We start from the raw sequence: 16,748 nt of genomic DNA, 5'->3' as shown, positions 1-16,748 counted from the left end.
AATAGTTTGTAAGCCAGTGCAGCAGCTTATGATATACTGTTCTCTTTTTTTAATTCTTAATTTCCTTTACTAAAAGCTGAAAACCATAAACTGGCCTGGCTCAAGACAATGCCTGCTTAATGCTGCATTTGTATTGCTGGAAATCAAAATCTTTTTATGGAAAGATTTCCCTTTTATTTACATGGAAAAAAAATTGTGGTTTGGCAGACTGTTGGGTGGTTGTTGTTTGGTTGGGTTTTTTTTGTGACATATGAGCAGAACATCCCACCCAATTATGTCCAGAACTGTAAGGCAGGTGACACAGGCGTACTGTTTGCCTGAAAAAAAGTCAAGCAGTGGCCTGTGATGTATGCTAGCACTGGCCTCAGTAAGAAGGCTCACAAAGTGCAGGTAGAACATGAGAAACTTGCTTACTTCCCATAAAGCTTCTAGGATCAGGCCTCAAAACCAGCTGAAGGAAAGACTATCAGGCAGGAAATACTCAGTACAAGGTACTGTAGAAACTATGCTCTGAAATATCAAATGCTATCCCGTATGGTTATTTATTTAAATAGTTTCAGACTACCAAGTATGGTTTGGTTAGGTAATGCTTCTTGTTAAATTTAGTGGCATTTTGGCTGCATAAGTTGTGCTCTTCAGACAGCACATTTGCATTAAACATATTAAAATGTCCTGTCCCCGTTCCTTTATTGTGAGTTTGGAATACTGAAGGATAATGTGCTAAATATTAAACAACAACAACAAAAAAACCAAACAGCTCCTCACAGTAAAAATACTAAAAAACAGTCTTCGCTCATTGCAATGAGCATCATGTGATGTTTTTTCTAATATTTTAGTGCTACAACAAGTCATGACAAGGAGATACTGAAATAGGGGAACAGAGAAGACAAAATGCACTTCGGGATGTAAATGGGACAATAAAATGAAGGACAGCATGAAGTTTGAATATAATGTTTACAAACTTGGCTAATCCTCCTGTCTAAGCTATGACAGCACTGCTACACAGCAAGATTTATCAGCTGAAATGAAGTACCAAATGTGAAGCAGTAACAAACCATCCCCAGAAGTCTGAACTATACCAGTGTTATATCAAGTGTCTTATGCATATATATTGGCCATCACAGCATGGACAACATTACTAGGCAAGAAGCAAATGCAGTTTGGAAGTTTTGTTACTTTATAATTGGAAGAGTGTGGGACAAAGTGGCTGTTGTGTTTGCCACAGAAAAGCTGAAGGTCCATGTTTGGAAACACTGGTGGCTTGTGAGGTTACCAATAAAAACAGAGAGTAGAAGTCCAGAGTGTAAAGACCTTGGGTCTGTTCTCTCAAAGGTTTGTGTCAGCTGTGTATATTGAATGTCACATTTAGGGAAAGCAATTTTGTCAGCCAGAGAGAGAATGTATGGCAGTGACGTCTGTTTTCTCTCTGCTCTTCCCATGAGCTTTCCAGATGACAGTAAGGCAGAACTTGGCAGGGCTAACAGATCTCTGAGGTCTTATCAGAGTTTTATTTCATGTTGGTCTTTTCTGGATACCTCAGGGCAGTTGCATAACCATGAAACAGAAGCTACATAACCTAGAAGGAATTACCAAAACACCTATTACATAGTGCATCTTTTTTGGTCTAATTATATAAATATGCTCTATTATTTATGCAATTGCATCATTGTGTTTCATTTTTTTTTCTGCATCACTAAATATTGCTCTTAAGAATTTCAGAGCTGTATTTTGAGCACACAGATTTAGGACAGGACTGGTCTCAAGTGGCACTGTAACATTAAATATTAAATAACTGTTTCAGATTGCAGCCAAGAGGAAAATCAAATGACAGCCAAATCTTAAGCCATAAAATTGAAGAGGAAAGCAATGAAAATTTCTCAATTCATCATACGTGCTATTTTGAACACCTTAATGAGCTACGTATAACTTTCTCCTTCCTAAAATAACTTCTTTACCGCACTGCTTACTGTTCGCATGGTTGCTCCAGTCAAGCTCAACAGCAGTACCAAGCCTAGAAGGGCAGGAACGCTTTTATTTATTTTTTTCAATTAACACTGTATAATTCCAGTTACATCTGTCAGGCTTTACGAAAATGCAGGAAATTACCATTGAAAGAGAACTCGGGAAGCAGAATATTGGAACAGTGAGGCTGCTGCCATCAAATACACTGTTACATAGATTCATATGAGATTGGTTATCAAGAATCAAGATAAGTATAGATTTCCTCAACAGTACAAACTGAAGAAGAGTTCCAGCTCCTGGACTCTGAATCAGTGGAAGGCACACTGTGGGGCTGAGCAATGCACTAATTGTGTTTCTAATCTGCTCTGTGTTTGGGCTTTCAGTGTGTTTGTTTGTCATTTCAAGTGCAAACAAATGTAGGATTTATTAAGGCTATTTATTTTAAATATCTTTAGTAGGAAATTGTGATTGCAACTAGGAATAGAAATTCTTCAGATCTCTGAAAACTTGTGTGCTTCCTAGACAGGGAAGTCTTGTGTCTCTCTACCTCTACAGATTTTGCTGTGTTCTGCAATGTGCTTGCTGTGTGGGGGGGCTATATATCTAGTTGACAGTTGTCAGTTCTAAGTCTTTTTTCTCCTAGAGTAGCTGTGCTGTGCTCACTCCACTGGATGGCTGATTATGGCGAAGATGGCGTCTTTCTGACAGAGAGCATGAACCTGATGTGTTGGGCTCTGCGAAATGTGTGTGTCCGAGGGAGATTACTTTAGTTCGTTGCTCAAACAATTCATTTTTATTAGCTGAAGTTTAATTTCACTTTTTGGAGCTGAAACTTGGAGTGAAATTTTAAGGACACAGTTCAGCAGTATGGTGAAGGGAACCTGATCAGAAGTATGCCTGAAGTCTGTGAAGTGCTTAGTTAGATGTGCGCTTAAATAGTTTTTGCTGAATTGAGCATGACTGGATATATCAGATTAATTGACAGAGGCTGAAGCATCTTTAAAATTTAATTAGTGGCTCAAAGTTAAAGAGTTGAGAGGTTTTGAAACTGTATTCTGGATCAAGAATGCACTAATGTGTTTAACAAGAGCTGTGAGATCTGTTGCTGTGCCTCCAGGTGCTTTAGAATATTCATTTTTAGACCACAATGGAAAACAAAAAAATTCTTCCAATTTAAGAGGCATGTTCTACCATGACTCTTCATTGCGGCATGTCACATCCATACTTGAAACACCTGGCCTGGTGAGCACCAGCTCTCCCTGAAGAATTACCCTAAGAGGTAGTATGTAAACTTATCTGACTTGTGCTGGGTTCAAGCAGGCCGGACACAAACCTGGTTTGCTTGGGAAGGCTTCAGAATGTGATAGTACAGGGCTTGAGTGAACCTTGTAAACTATTTCAAGCAGACAGATCAAGTCTTCCAGAACATTGTCTCCTTGAGTGCTTGCATCTAGATTTGCTGGTTAAATAAACCTAAGAATCTTTTCAAGGAGTATGCTTTGAGTATATTTGGGTTATTCAAATTTTCTGTCTGTGCACAACTGACTGAAGTGTTTAAAGTCTGAGGGCCAGAGTAATCCTCGCAAAACGAAGCAGTTTCAGCTGTCCTCTCAATTCAATGCGTCATGGTTTTATGATTTTTGTTATCAGTATTCCACATCATAGCATCATGTAAAGCACTGGGATTTAAAAGAGTTAATGCTCCAGTTCCATGGACTGCCGATTTTCCAGGTACCTGGTTCTCAGAAGAGAAGAACTACACACCCCAGAGGACTTTGCATTCAGAGGGAAGATAAAAGTCCTCGCTAGTCACGAGACTCTCTCTTTTCACTGTCCAGCAGTGTGTGTGTGTTCCCCAGCCATTTTGCCTTCAGTTTTTAGAGTAAGGCCTTCAGTTTTGGACACTGTCTCTCTCTTTTATTTATTATCCTCAATTCCAATTATATTGTATTATATTATCTTGCATTCTGATATCATATTTAGTAAATTAATTTTCCTCCTCAGATCATAGCTACCCTTTTGTCTTTAGGCCCGTCTCCCACCTCCCTACCCCTCCCCCTTTTCCCCTTTCCCGGGGCGTGAGTCTGTGGGTCCCATTAGTCACAAAACCAGGCTGAAGTGGCTCATAAACCGTCAACACTCCCCACCCCCCTTTTTCGGGCCCTGTGGGCTTGCTGTCCCCCTGTCACAGACACAGATCTAGAGATAACTCTGTGACAGTGTTAATCAGTGCAATAGTCACCCAGAACGGGGTGCTTCACCGAGTGTCCTGCATTGTTTTGTGTTACCAGGGCAGTGAATATTGCTAGGGGAGTAAGGGAGCAAAAGGTATCTTAATATAAACCTTGCGGTGCTTTTCCTTAGTTGGGCTCTACTACTGCTGCTTTAGAAGTTTTGTTACTTTCCGTACTGCAAAGAAACAGTGGACATTATTTCTATTCATAACTGTTTCCTTCCACTTTCCTACATCAGTGGGCTGCAATGAGATGTGAACAGAGGGGAAAAAGAGGTATATGCTGTAGATTGTGAATAATAGATTTAGGTAGAGTAATTGGTGCAAAAGAATTGAGTTGACAGTTCACCTTAGACAAATATGCTTTGCATTATATGTGCTTATCTTTCCTCTTCTGGACTTGTCTGTATGATTTTTGAGGCAATTGTACAGCTTTACAACAAAGTTCCAGTCCCTTTCCTCCCTATACTTCCTCTCAAGTCATAGAATATTTTCTGCTATATAAAACAGCTTCATTAGAAGACATGGTTCTATACATGATAGCTTCATAGCTAAAAAGCCCTGCAGAGGCATGTGAGATGTAACACAAGCTGTAAATGAACCTAGATTTTACAAAGTCTGGCAGATTTTCTTACTACTGGGTTACTGAATAAGAGGTGAGGTTGAGGGAAAGTTAGGACTGCTCATACACCAGTTGGTGTATGAGTATACTAACTGTATGTATCATTGGCATAGTTCTGGATTATTGGCTCTCTGCACCAAGGTAGGAAAGCAGGCTGAGAAATAGCTGATAATTCAATTCCTGGTGTGCTTCAAAGGCAGAGTGATCTCTGTGATTTTGTATAAATGATTATTGGTACATCTACAGTTAAATTCCTAGATTCTTATTTTTTCTGATTCTGTAACTGGAGCTGAAGGACGTAACATCCATTAATTTTGTCTATTTCCTGTATGCGTATCTCTTCTGACTATAATGCCTCATGAGTGGCACTTGCTCTGTAAATGATTTTACCTATTCGTTTAATTTAATGTAGATTTTATAGATCTAGTACATGTTAATTTGTAGATGTGGATCCATGAGGTTTACAGATGAAGTATGTTGCTAAGGCCATTGATGTTAGCTGAGAAAGTAGTAGTTAATGTGTAACATTTACTCAAGTTTTGAACACAGTTTCTTAGCTAGTTAGATCAGCTATATTCATTCTATAATAATAAACATTGTAATAAAATTAATTTTTTCCCAAATCTTTATGGTTGAGCATGATGGCATATGGCACTGGATATCCCTTTGGCCAGTTTGGATCAATGTCCTGGCTGCGTCCCCTCCCTTGTGCACCCCTTGGCTTCCTCACTGTCAGGGCACCATGAAAGGCAGAGAAGTCCTTGGCTCGATGTAAGCACTGCTCATCAAGAAGAGCATCAGTGTGTTGACAATAGTATTCTCATCCTAAATCCAAAACACAGGACCACGCTAGCTGCTCTGAAGAAAATTAACTCTATCTCTGCTGAAACCAGGACTCACTAATCTATTTGACCTTGGGCAGTGGATGTTTTACTATAAATTGCAGCAAGAAACTAACTGAAAGTAGAGGTAAACAAGTTGTGAAACTACTTGGACTTCTGTGTGGGTATTGACCCAGGCAAAGTTTCCATTTGAAGCTCATAGAAAAGGCAGCAAGCCGCTTGATACAGAGTAATGGAAAGAAAGTCCTCAAGTCCTCTGTTGCACTGCTTCTGCCAGAGTTAGCAGATTAATAGTGGTAGAAATGCTGGGAGCCAATTCTGACTGCAGCTTGATCTAGCCAGATGTTGGTTCTCTAGCTGTTGCAGATTATATTTGTCAGGAATGAGCATTTTGCTTTTATTTACTTATTTACTTCCAAGTTTTTAAGCTTTTTCTATGACCTAGTTCTGAGCCTTGCTTTATTCTGATACTCAACCCACACAGAATTGTTTGGGAGGGCTGGGAAAAAAGAGGAAAGAAGACCAACAAGCACATGTTATCTTATATTGTATGTGTATATCACCTGTGGAGCACTCATATTTGGGGCAAGCTGATAGTCTTTGGCAAACCCAGATGGTAGCTTTTGGCTCCAAAGTTCTCCTAAGCTCCAGGAATTCTCCGGTGAGGTAGTCTAGGGTTTAAGCTTAGATCTGTGGCAGTGGCAGTAATTTGGATTGTGGGTAGAATGGAAAATCAGTGTTGCTGAATTTGCAAGTCTGAGGAAAGTGCCTTTTCATTCCACTGAGATGCTAGCTGCAGCAGGAGAAATGTGAAATAAAGGTGATATTGAGGGGATTTTAAATTTAATACAACAAATCTTCTGTGAGGGGTCTATCACACATATATATATATATATTTAATGTACATATATAATTATTATTTTTTTCCAATGGCAGTCTTGAAGCTTTCACTAGAGGAAGTAGAAGACGTTGAAGTTAAACAGCAGGCTTCCTAGCCATAGAACTGGTCTAATGAGAAAGTTGTTACCCAAATAAAACTTTGCTTCATGCTACTATCTTTGCTATTTGTTCCATGTACGTGGTCTGAAGGTTTCTACCAGGACACTTACTCTCACCTCCACCTTCCCTATCCCCCCCTGAGTACTCTCTTTTTGCAGTTCTTAATGAAACTGCCATCATGTAGGCTGTGAGCTGTGTTGCTGGTGTTACTGAATCCTTGAAGGGATTGGTATTTATATAATACCAAATGAATAAATAATCTGCAGTGCTATAGAAGTTACAGGATAAAAGACAATTTCTGTGCAGCTGAGGTGTCGCACTTTAAATCTCATTGACGTTCTTATGCTCTCCTGTATTCAGCTTGTCATAAGGTTATTTACATCTGATAAACTTCCTTTTAAACACTGTAAAAGTAGCTTTGAAGAGTAAGATTTGAATTCACCTTTTTTTTTTTTCCCTAGGAGTGTTTTCAGTTTTGAAACCATTCCAGTAATGTCTGAATGCACTTCAGTGGCAATTAGCTGTAAGCTAATAGTTTTGCCTGTGGACAGAAAGTTATCCTGTAAAATATATAATTGAGGTTGATTCACTCAACAGTATTGCCTCACTAATGAAGATAAATCTCATCCTGCTGTAAATGTTATGAATAGTAAGTCACCAGTATTTACTTCAAGCATGTTTGTGTGATTGCTCCAACCCTCTGGAGAAAAAAATAAAAAAAAAGAAACAACAACACAGGGATTCCTGTAAGAATTTGCATTGCATAAGGCTTTTATTTTATTCCCTTATACTTCCATTGACCTTTCTTTCCTAAGCCGGTAATGGGCCAGAAGATAGGAAGACGCACAGTATGCTGACTTTTATTGCAAAAGGGAGACAGCCATAGAAGCAAGGACGATTTCTTTGGTCTCCTGCTGATTTCTCTCCTTCTTTGTCATTGTTCTCTTTACTTTTAGTTTGCCTCTGAAAAGAGGAACTAGAAGCCCAGCAATTATTTTATGTGTGCTTTGGAATAGGAAACTCTCTAGAAAATGTGTAGCTAGGAGTCTCTTAGGAAGCAGAAATAAGTTACAGATATGTACCGATGTCCAACATATCTATCTGATGCAAATGTTCTCACTAGAACCAAGAGTGAATTTCTGGAATTTGCTCTGCACAATTCCTGCTTGCTGTGGGTTATGCTTCTCATCACTGAAGACCGTATTTTGCATGCAGCACTCTAACGTTACCTGTTGAAAGCTGAATAAAATTTCTTATTGTTGTTGTCCTAAACAAGAGGTCAGATCTTGTAGAATAACTGCAGTAAGTCTTTCTTTTTCTCTGATTGCTCAGTAATTCCAGACTATCAGAATTGATAGCAATCGTAGGTGTTAATTTTTTAAGTGAAAATCAAAGCTCTTTACACACAAATGGCTTAATTTTAATGCTGCTCTCCCAACTAAGAGGCTGTCAAAATGAATCCCTGTCAAAATGAATACTGAAGCAAGTATAACCCTTAGAACCTCTGAAACAGAATAACCATGGAACTGGGAAGTATGGAACAGATGTTTAATTTAAACAAATACTGAATTATCACTTACTGAAATAAGTTCTAATTATATAGAGAAGTATTTTACTGAATTGGAGTGCAGTTTCAAAAGAAACAGAGTGTTATCAGAGTGGAATTAATGAATCCCGGTTTCCTACAAATCTCTTTCATATTTGAATTCTCTGCTTAGTAATAGGATTACAGTTCTTCCCACTTAGAAGCAATGAGCACTGTCTTGGATTCTTCTGTTCTCTCTGAGCTTGGTAGCTTTTCCAGTATTTAATAACATGTGGACTTCCCTGCAACAGGCCTGTGAATTGCCCTTTGTTCTCTATTACTAGTTTTCACAAAACTTTTCAGAACTTAATTATCCTTGACAGATTTTTCTCCTGATGTGAAATTAAACAATATTTTCATAGGGCAGGTGGGAAGCTGGGAGAAAAGCTGGCAGATGAGCAGAATGTTTGATAATAAAAGCTGTAGAAAACCAGCCCAGAATTTTGCTTCTACTTCTGTTAATGTGACCAGGGTATGTTGGGTTGGTGGTGCTGTAAGTAACGGTTTGTTGAATTGTGAAGTGTGTAAAGCTGGTATCCTAAAGTTAATCTATTGTACCTTTTGCAGGTGGAGATTTACATTTTACCTTTATATATTTACCTATGGAGTACGGTTCCTGAAAAAGGTAGGCACTTACATTATTATGCTTTCATAACACATCACAGACTTTTCTGAAACCTTATGTAGATATAACGTATAGCACAGGCATAAAATTGACATTCACCAGGAACAAAAATTAAAATTTAATTTGCATTCATAAAATGAGTTGCCATTGGCATTGGTAAGGAATTTAACTGCTTAACAACAGTTAATGGGACAAAAAATCCATGGATATACCAACATGCCTAGTTCACTTTATTACTTTTCATTATTGGCATTAAACAGGTCGTAAGGCTTACCAAAGTATTCCGCTCAACTTCTGCAACATCTTCATTTAAATTCCTCTGGCAGAAGTTGATTTTTAATAACAAGCAAAATCTACTAGTGTTTTTAAAGATACTATTTTTTGCTTGTTCTTTGTCTGGTGTACTGTGGAAAGAAATACTATGGGGTTTCCTATCAGTGCTGTGTTTCTGGTGCTTTAAAACAGAGAAGGATATTAGTAGCCTCTAATTGCCCTTACTATAGGTCCATTAACCTAACCATTGGTAGTTATATCTGTGGTGCAAATTTTTACAGCGTTGCTAGTTCCCCGAGCTTTTGTACAAGTCAAGCAATATATATGCAAACCTGAGAGACTGAATTTAGGCGAATGTGTGATCTCAGTGTGTTAATGTAATTTTGGCTATTTGTTTTGTACAAAAAAAAGATGCAATTGGATATATCCTACATGCTTCTGGTAATCTGTAAACAAAAGTACTGGAGGTTAGGAGAGGGAGAGGAACACATCATTTTTACAGTTGTAGTTCTTGAGGTTATCTCAGGTGATTAAACTTGGTGCCAGCAGGACTAATTATGCTCCTCTGCAGGGAGGGGACATTGGAGCTGTTCTTAGCCACTTAACAGCAGTCAGCCTCAGATGCATTGTGTGTGCCTGCCCTCCAAATGGACCCAAGCTACATGCTATGCACAACCTCTTCATGAATGCTCCCATTTTGTGTATTTCACTCGTGCTCCATGATTTAATGTTCTGTTTTCTGCCTTCAATTTTTCCAATGATTGTGGCATGAAATACGAAAATAGATTTAATGATAAGCAATTAAGTGGATGTTGCCACGATGCTGAATGCTCTACACTTCACAGTTGGCTTCTGACTTATTAGGATGCTTTTGCTCAATGCAGAAGAATTGACTACTCAAAGTCATGTTATTCTAGCAGTGTTTGTCAGGAAGAGTGGCCATGGTGCAACAGAATAAAAAAAATCTGTTTTTATTTTTTCCCTATGCCTGTATTGTATATATTTTTCTCACTTATTGGCATATGCATAGTAGTACGTATGATGTCATGTTTTTCAGCTCACACTAGAATTTTAGGGAGCCGTGTGGTTTCTTTTAAAACAAAATTATTTAAATATTTTACTCTTGATAGTAATTCATCCAGCAAACAGAGAATCTTCTTTTAAGTAAAGCAGCCCTATTCTTATTTTATTTTTCAACCTCAAAGTGTTTTATTTTGTTAAATATGTTGTAAATGTGCTGAATCATGAGAAAAGATATATTACTTAAGAATAGTTTTCATATAAATGTAAAGGATGCTTCAGTGATAGGGGTGGCCGTAGACCAGATCTCTTTCAAAAGTATCCAAGTGCTTAACATCTTTTGAGAGGATGATCTCATGTCACTCACGGTTTCAGAACTACTAATTTTTTTTCCAGCAACCTCTTTTGGTTTTGTTCTTTTCCACTGCCTTTGGGAATGAGAATGAAGAAGATGATTATTTTTATATCGGTCAACTTTGAATTAAAAAAATGAAGATAGTACTAGTTCAGTTTAGTTGCTAACTAAACTGAAGCTTTACAGTAACGAGGCAGCAGCTTCCTTGCACAGCACAGTGAAAGTGTCTGTTCTTGGAAAAGTCTGAATACCAACACTTTTAAAGACTGAAAAGAATACAGTAAATGCATACTTCGTTACAAGCCATTGTGAGCAGTGTCTACAGGCTGAGATGACAGACAGATTGTGGATGTCTTCCTCCTAGTTCAGCATATTGCTGCAGCGTGAGACTGACATTACACAAACAGCTTGTTTACCATGTAATTGTGTATATTTTAACTATTCATTTTTACCTAGTATTGTAAATGAGTCTCACATCATTTTATGCTATTGTCATTATTCCAGTGTTCTGCCTCATATACTCATTTCTTCCACATGGGAACGTATGTAAATTAACAAAATTATGTCCGTTTATATATATATATCTTTGCCTCATCTCCATAGTAACATCATGTAAGTAAAAGAAAATAGAGGCTTTTTGCTGTGCATCAGACACCAAAGACTTTACTGGATTCACTTAGGGGGGAAATCTCGATTTGCAATAATTAAAATCCAAACCAAGGAAGCCAATTTGCCACACTGTTTTTCAAGGTCCTGCTTCTAGTAATCCTGTTACAATTTATTTTTTACAGAGTGTGTGTTGCTTGGAAGTATAGAATCCTGTTGAAAGATCTTGTTTAGCAAGTTGGTACAACCCTCTCTCAAACTCTTTGATGATTTGATTTACAGAGTGGCTGGGAGATTGTAATGGAACTTCAGAGATGCTGTTACTGCATTTCACTCCTGGTTTCTAGATCTGCTGGCAGTAACTTGTTTGTGTCTCTTAGTAGTGGGGCAAGGGTGTTTAATACTAGAAAATAGTAATCACTGACTTGTGGATTTTTGGAGCAGTTGTATTTGCACTATCAAGCCACAGTAGTCTGCACTGTGCAGGATGTGCCCTTCTGCCATGGGAAATAACATCTCTTTCTCAAGACTGTTACACAGGGTTTTCCAAGTGTTTTCTCCTAACACCAGCTTTAGCTGCATGGTTACATTGCTATGGCTTCTCTTTCTGTAGCACTTTCATCTACTATTTTATAATTTTTGCCTAGAGAGGAGACTGAGGGGAGGCCCCATGGTGGCCTACAGCTTCCTCACAAAGGAGCAGAGGGACAGGTGCTGATTTCTGCTCTCTGATTACAGCAACAGAATCTGAGGGAGGCGTGGCATGGAGTTGTGTCAAGGGAATTAGGAAAAGGTTCATCACCAGAGGTTGATTGAGCACTGGAACAGGCTTCCCAGGGCAGTGGTCATGGCACCAAGGTGGAGTTCAAGGAGCATTTGGACAACGCTCTCAGAAATATGGTTTGTGTTTTGGGCAGTCCTGTGTGGAGCCAGGAGCTGGACTCAATGAGCCTTGTGCTTCATCCCTTCCAACTCAGGATATTTTATGATTCTGTGATAAATTACTGATGATAAAGCCACTGGTCTCAGCTGGTGAAGGAAAAACTATGTGAAAGCCTATGCAATGACATCTGGTGACTTAGGGGGACCTAATGTTTCTTAGAGGTTTTGAAATGTGAATCAGCTCATCTGTACAAAAGGCTGTCCCTAAAACACAAATCCCAGTGCTTTGTCTCTTTTATAGTTTCTCTGTTGGCTCTTGAATTGCCAGACAATGAAATACTCTTATCTCTGTATTCTTGTCCTTCCCTTCTGACCTGACTTGGTCTTCTCTTAACCTGTTGCACCTTTGTTTTGCTGCTGCTCATGCTGTTGCTGACCTACTGGTTCGCTTTTATTCACAATTGGCTCTCCTTGGTTTGAGGGTGACATTCATCTTTTCATACAAGACTGGTGCGGAGACTGTCAGTTACTTAAGCACCACAAGTTTTGAGGACCTTTCTGATGTGCTGGCCCCTTGACAGAGGCTAATTTCACTTCTTGGATTCTTTCTGAAAACACATTTCTTATAACGCCCACAGGACACGAATCACTGCTACTTTGTCTTCTACTGTCACCTTCCCTTTCTTCTACATAAAGTAATATTACTGCATCAGTGTAGTGTCAGCAAAAGGATAGATTTCTGTGTTTCCTTGTGTACCATCAAACCACCTGAGGAAACACTAACAACGATATGGTGCCAAACCACCATTCTTGCAAAAAGTGTCGTGTCTTTGGTGGCTTTATACAGCTGACAAGCTTATCTAGTTCATTTGGGAAGATATGCCAATGTTTAATAATTGCTGAGTACATTGCTAGAAGTTTTGAAACTTTCTCATCACTGAAGGCTGTCTTCTTATCAAACTGTTCTCTTGAATTTTGTCATTTTCCAGTGACAAAGGTAGAGGGGGGAGAGGGGGAAAGCTTTACTTCAGACCTTCTTAAGCTTTCATTTTTCTTGAAACTATAGGAAGTTTGAAAAGCAGAAAAGAAGTGTCTATTCTTAAGTGTGTGCTGGCTAGTTGTTGCATAAAAGCAGGATGTGGCCTGTTACTGCCCAAATGTTTCTGCGTGCACTTGGAGTGGACTTGGCTTCCTAATGCTTTTTCTGTGAGTGAGGACGCTCCATTCCACTGCTGAGGTGAATTGGTGTGTTCTTTGTTTTCCTGGAATAGAATACCAACAGCAGTGCAATAGGTGTTACAGTCCTGGGAGTTTTGTAAAATCATTAAAAATGCCAGTTTGGATTGCTTCTAAATGAGAATCTTAGAAATGCAGAAGAGAATTTGTTACTTCTTGGTGTGGCAACTGATATTTGATGTGTTTGCTGTTATATCTTTATCTCTTGACCATAGAGATTGTTAACCTCTAAAGAAGTAAATAGCTGTTGATTCACACAGCAGTAATCAACTCTGTAGGATTTATATTTGGGGAAAGAGGTGTCTCTGTGATGAAAACTGAGTTCATATCTGTGGGAAGTAAGACAAGATGGGGACATGGGATGTTTAGTTGGAGTAGTGTCTCATTTGCCATTCTGGTTTTGGAAATTTTCTTCTGTTCATCAGTTTTGCAGCTATTCCATATTTTGCTATCAAACTATTTAGTAGCTTCACTGTATGCTGTGTCTTGCATCAATTTTTATCACTGATGGTTCATCTTCATTTTTTATCAGTTTCCTGCCATCCATGTAAATAATTTATTTTATTTTTAGGGAGTTCTTCTATAGTTTTGCTATAGAGAGAATTGTTGTTCAGATTTGCTATTGAATTAATCTTGAACATCCCATTCCTTCCCAAAGCAGTACTTCACAGTCATATGTTCTCTCTGGCCATTAGGGAAAAAATTCCACAAGACAGGGTTGCCGGGCGGTGTTCTCTCTGTGTCCTGCTCACCTGTACATCAGGGCTGTTTGGTGATGCTTTGAAGACTTCTGGCCAGGGTAATATTATAGCTCACATGCTCCCTGAAAAGTGAGGAGTTACTGTTACCATAAAATTACTACTGAGTTATGTCGTGTCTGTGCATTTCTATCATTTAATGAATACTGCATTCTGGATGTATTATCACAAAGTCATCTCCAATATTGTGAAACGTAGACTTGAGTCACTCTTCCTATTTTGAAGAGCAAATACATGTTTTCTCTAATATGACAGAGAGATTTCACTGTACTCTGTTCACCTGTTTCTTTCTTAGCTATGTAGTGTCTCAGCAGGCTTATGGGATGCCCAGCATACAATATAAATGCTGCCCTGCACTGACTCAGTAAAGCAACTTAATTCTGTCACAAATTATTTTGCCTAATAATCAAGGAAAACTCTAATTTCACAGCTGTACGTGAGGCTTTTGTTTGACACTGATGTTCTTTTTCCTTGATTGTTCCTGAGAACAATCTAGCTGTGAAGCTTAATTGTACCTCTGTGAAGCCATGGAGGGTATGCATTTGGTTGGTTACTCATTTCTCTCTCTTCCTGGTCTGGTTTATGTAGTTTGGGAAAGAATGACCTGACCTTGGAAAGCGTGACATGATTGAGACCTCTGATGGATTCTATCCTGCTATGCAAGATTTGTATTCTAGTCTCTTTGTCTGAAGGCTGGCCACGGAAATCTCATGGATTATCTGAAGATGAGTAGCTAGAGGAAGGTACAGCTTTATCCTTGCAATTCTCTTGGAAAGGCTGGTTTGTCATAGGAGCCCACTTCCCCATGCTCAGTTTTTCTGTATTGTGTGGCCCAGAGTATTCTGGCACTGGAGATGGCAGGACCATTTTGGGGAGAAGCTCAATTTCTCAATTTTATAAAGATTCTCATCTTTCTTTTCCCATATATTTCTCAGCTAACTCTTATTTCAATATATTTCTCTTATATTTCATCGTCAGATCACTGCACTGCTTCTCAGCCCTTCCTCAGCTGGCTTAATTATTGTGAGAAATGGATTTGGGAATCCGGGAAGACTTCAGGTTTGACATGTTCCTGTGGACATCAAGAGGGCTGCCTTGTTTCCTTTCTTTCCTGTTGCCATCTTTCTACCATCATCATCTTCTGTTCTGTCCTCACATTTTCCTGAAGAAGCCGATAGCAGTGAGTGACCTTGATTTAATGCTCTTGGTCAGTCATGGTCCAGCAGAAATGCACTAGATTCTCTCATCTTTCTGGAGGATATTTTTTTCCCTAAGTTCTCTAAAATACGAAGATAATCTGAGGAGTTTTATCTTGGTACACCACAATTTCCAAAGTGCTAGCAGGAGCTGGGATACTTCTGACTGCCTTACTGCTGCCTGCTGTATAGTCCAGAGTTCAGCAGGACAAATGTCAGTGCTGCTGTGGTCGACTGACTCTGAATGTGCTGAGGAAGCAAGTCAGGATGCAGTTGCTTTGAAGGCAGCTGGTCTTTCTCAGTTGTTCAATGACTTTTACTGTAGTCACACTATGGGAGAGGCACACGGTGGCTTTCTCAAAAGCTTCATACTGGTTGCAGTGTTTTATTGAACTATGATGTCTATGAATGTTTTTGAAGTCTTCCTTATGAGAGAGCAATTGTGTTGCAGCAAATGTGACTGCCTCTGCAAAGAGCTTTTCAAATATTCAAGTGGAGCGTGATCGTGAATAGTTTTCCTAATGTCGCTGAATCTGTATACGTATTGCTGAATAGGGTTCTTTCTATCTTGATGACAAGATTAAAAGTTGACATTTTAACCACTTTACTTACTTGGAAAGCTGTGCCGTGGGTGTGGTTTCCGCACGCACTACGTCATGGTACTGTGTGGTCTGCAGTAGAATAATACTGCTAATACAGGAGAATCATAGAATCATAGGATCACCAAGGTTGGAAAAGACCTACAAGATCATCCAGTCCAACCATCCGCCTATCACCAACAGTTCTCACTAAACCATGTCCCTTAACACAACATCTAAATGTTCTTTGAATAGCTCCAGGGTCAGTGACTCCACCACATCCCTGGGCTGCCCATTCCAGCGCCTGACCACTCTTTCGGAGAAGCAGTATTTCCTAACATCCCACCTGAATCTCCCCTGGCACAAATTGATGCCATTCCCCCTTGTCCTATCACTAGTTACACAAGATAAGGGGCTGACCCCCAGCTCACTACAACCTCCCTTCAGGTAGTTATAGAGAGCGATAAGGTCTCCCCTGAGCCTCCTCTTCTCCAGACTGAACAATCCCAACTCCCTCAGTTGCTCCCCATAAGGTCCGTGCTCCAGACCAGAAGGTCACTGACTGCTTTTATATAAGCTCATGTTACTCCTTTAGATAGCATTGGAGTTAAAACAGAAGAAATTGGAACTGAATTCAAATGGGAAATTGTTTTGAAAGTTATCCTGTTGGAAATGAAGCCTGCAGTCAGTGGGCTGTAAGTCTTCTATTGCTCATACATTATTGCAAATTAGATTACAAGTAAATGAACACAAGTATATACTATTTTGGCGTATGTAAGTAGAAGCAGTCACTATACAGTGCTGATGTCATGCTTCCCAAAACCTTTATGTTTTGCAAGTCTGATAGCTCAGAAATGTTGTGTTGTTTAAGAGCCCTTGGACTGCAAGATTACTCTCATAGCATTTCTCATAGCACGGGATCTGCCCATTCCTTCCAGCTGCACTGATCCCTTCCCAGTGGTGTATGAGCAATGTG

At 39.2% G+C, this 16,748-nt stretch overlaps 1 protein-coding gene across 3 annotated transcripts in view; it reads left to right on the top strand.

Annotated features, from left to right (window-relative positions):
* Positions 1–16,748, top strand: part of CERS6 (ceramide synthase 6) — a 119,758-nt gene that overhangs the window by 51,132 nt on the left and 51,878 nt on the right. For all 3 annotated transcript variants that reach the window (XM_021399592.1, XM_021399594.1, XM_021399593.1), the window contains exon 4: positions 8,811–8,868. In XM_021399592.1, coding sequence (XP_021255267.1) covers positions 8,811–8,868 — 58 coding nt within the window. The remainder of the gene's footprint in view (positions 1–8,810; positions 8,869–16,748) is intronic.

The sequence above is a fragment of the Numida meleagris genome, chromosome 5 (genome assembly GCF_002078875.1).
Source record: "Numida meleagris isolate 19003 breed g44 Domestic line chromosome 5, NumMel1.0, whole genome shotgun sequence".
Lineage (NCBI taxonomy): Eukaryota > Metazoa > Chordata > Aves > Galliformes > Numididae > Numida > Numida meleagris.
This window is presented reverse-complemented; position numbering and strand designations above follow the sequence as displayed.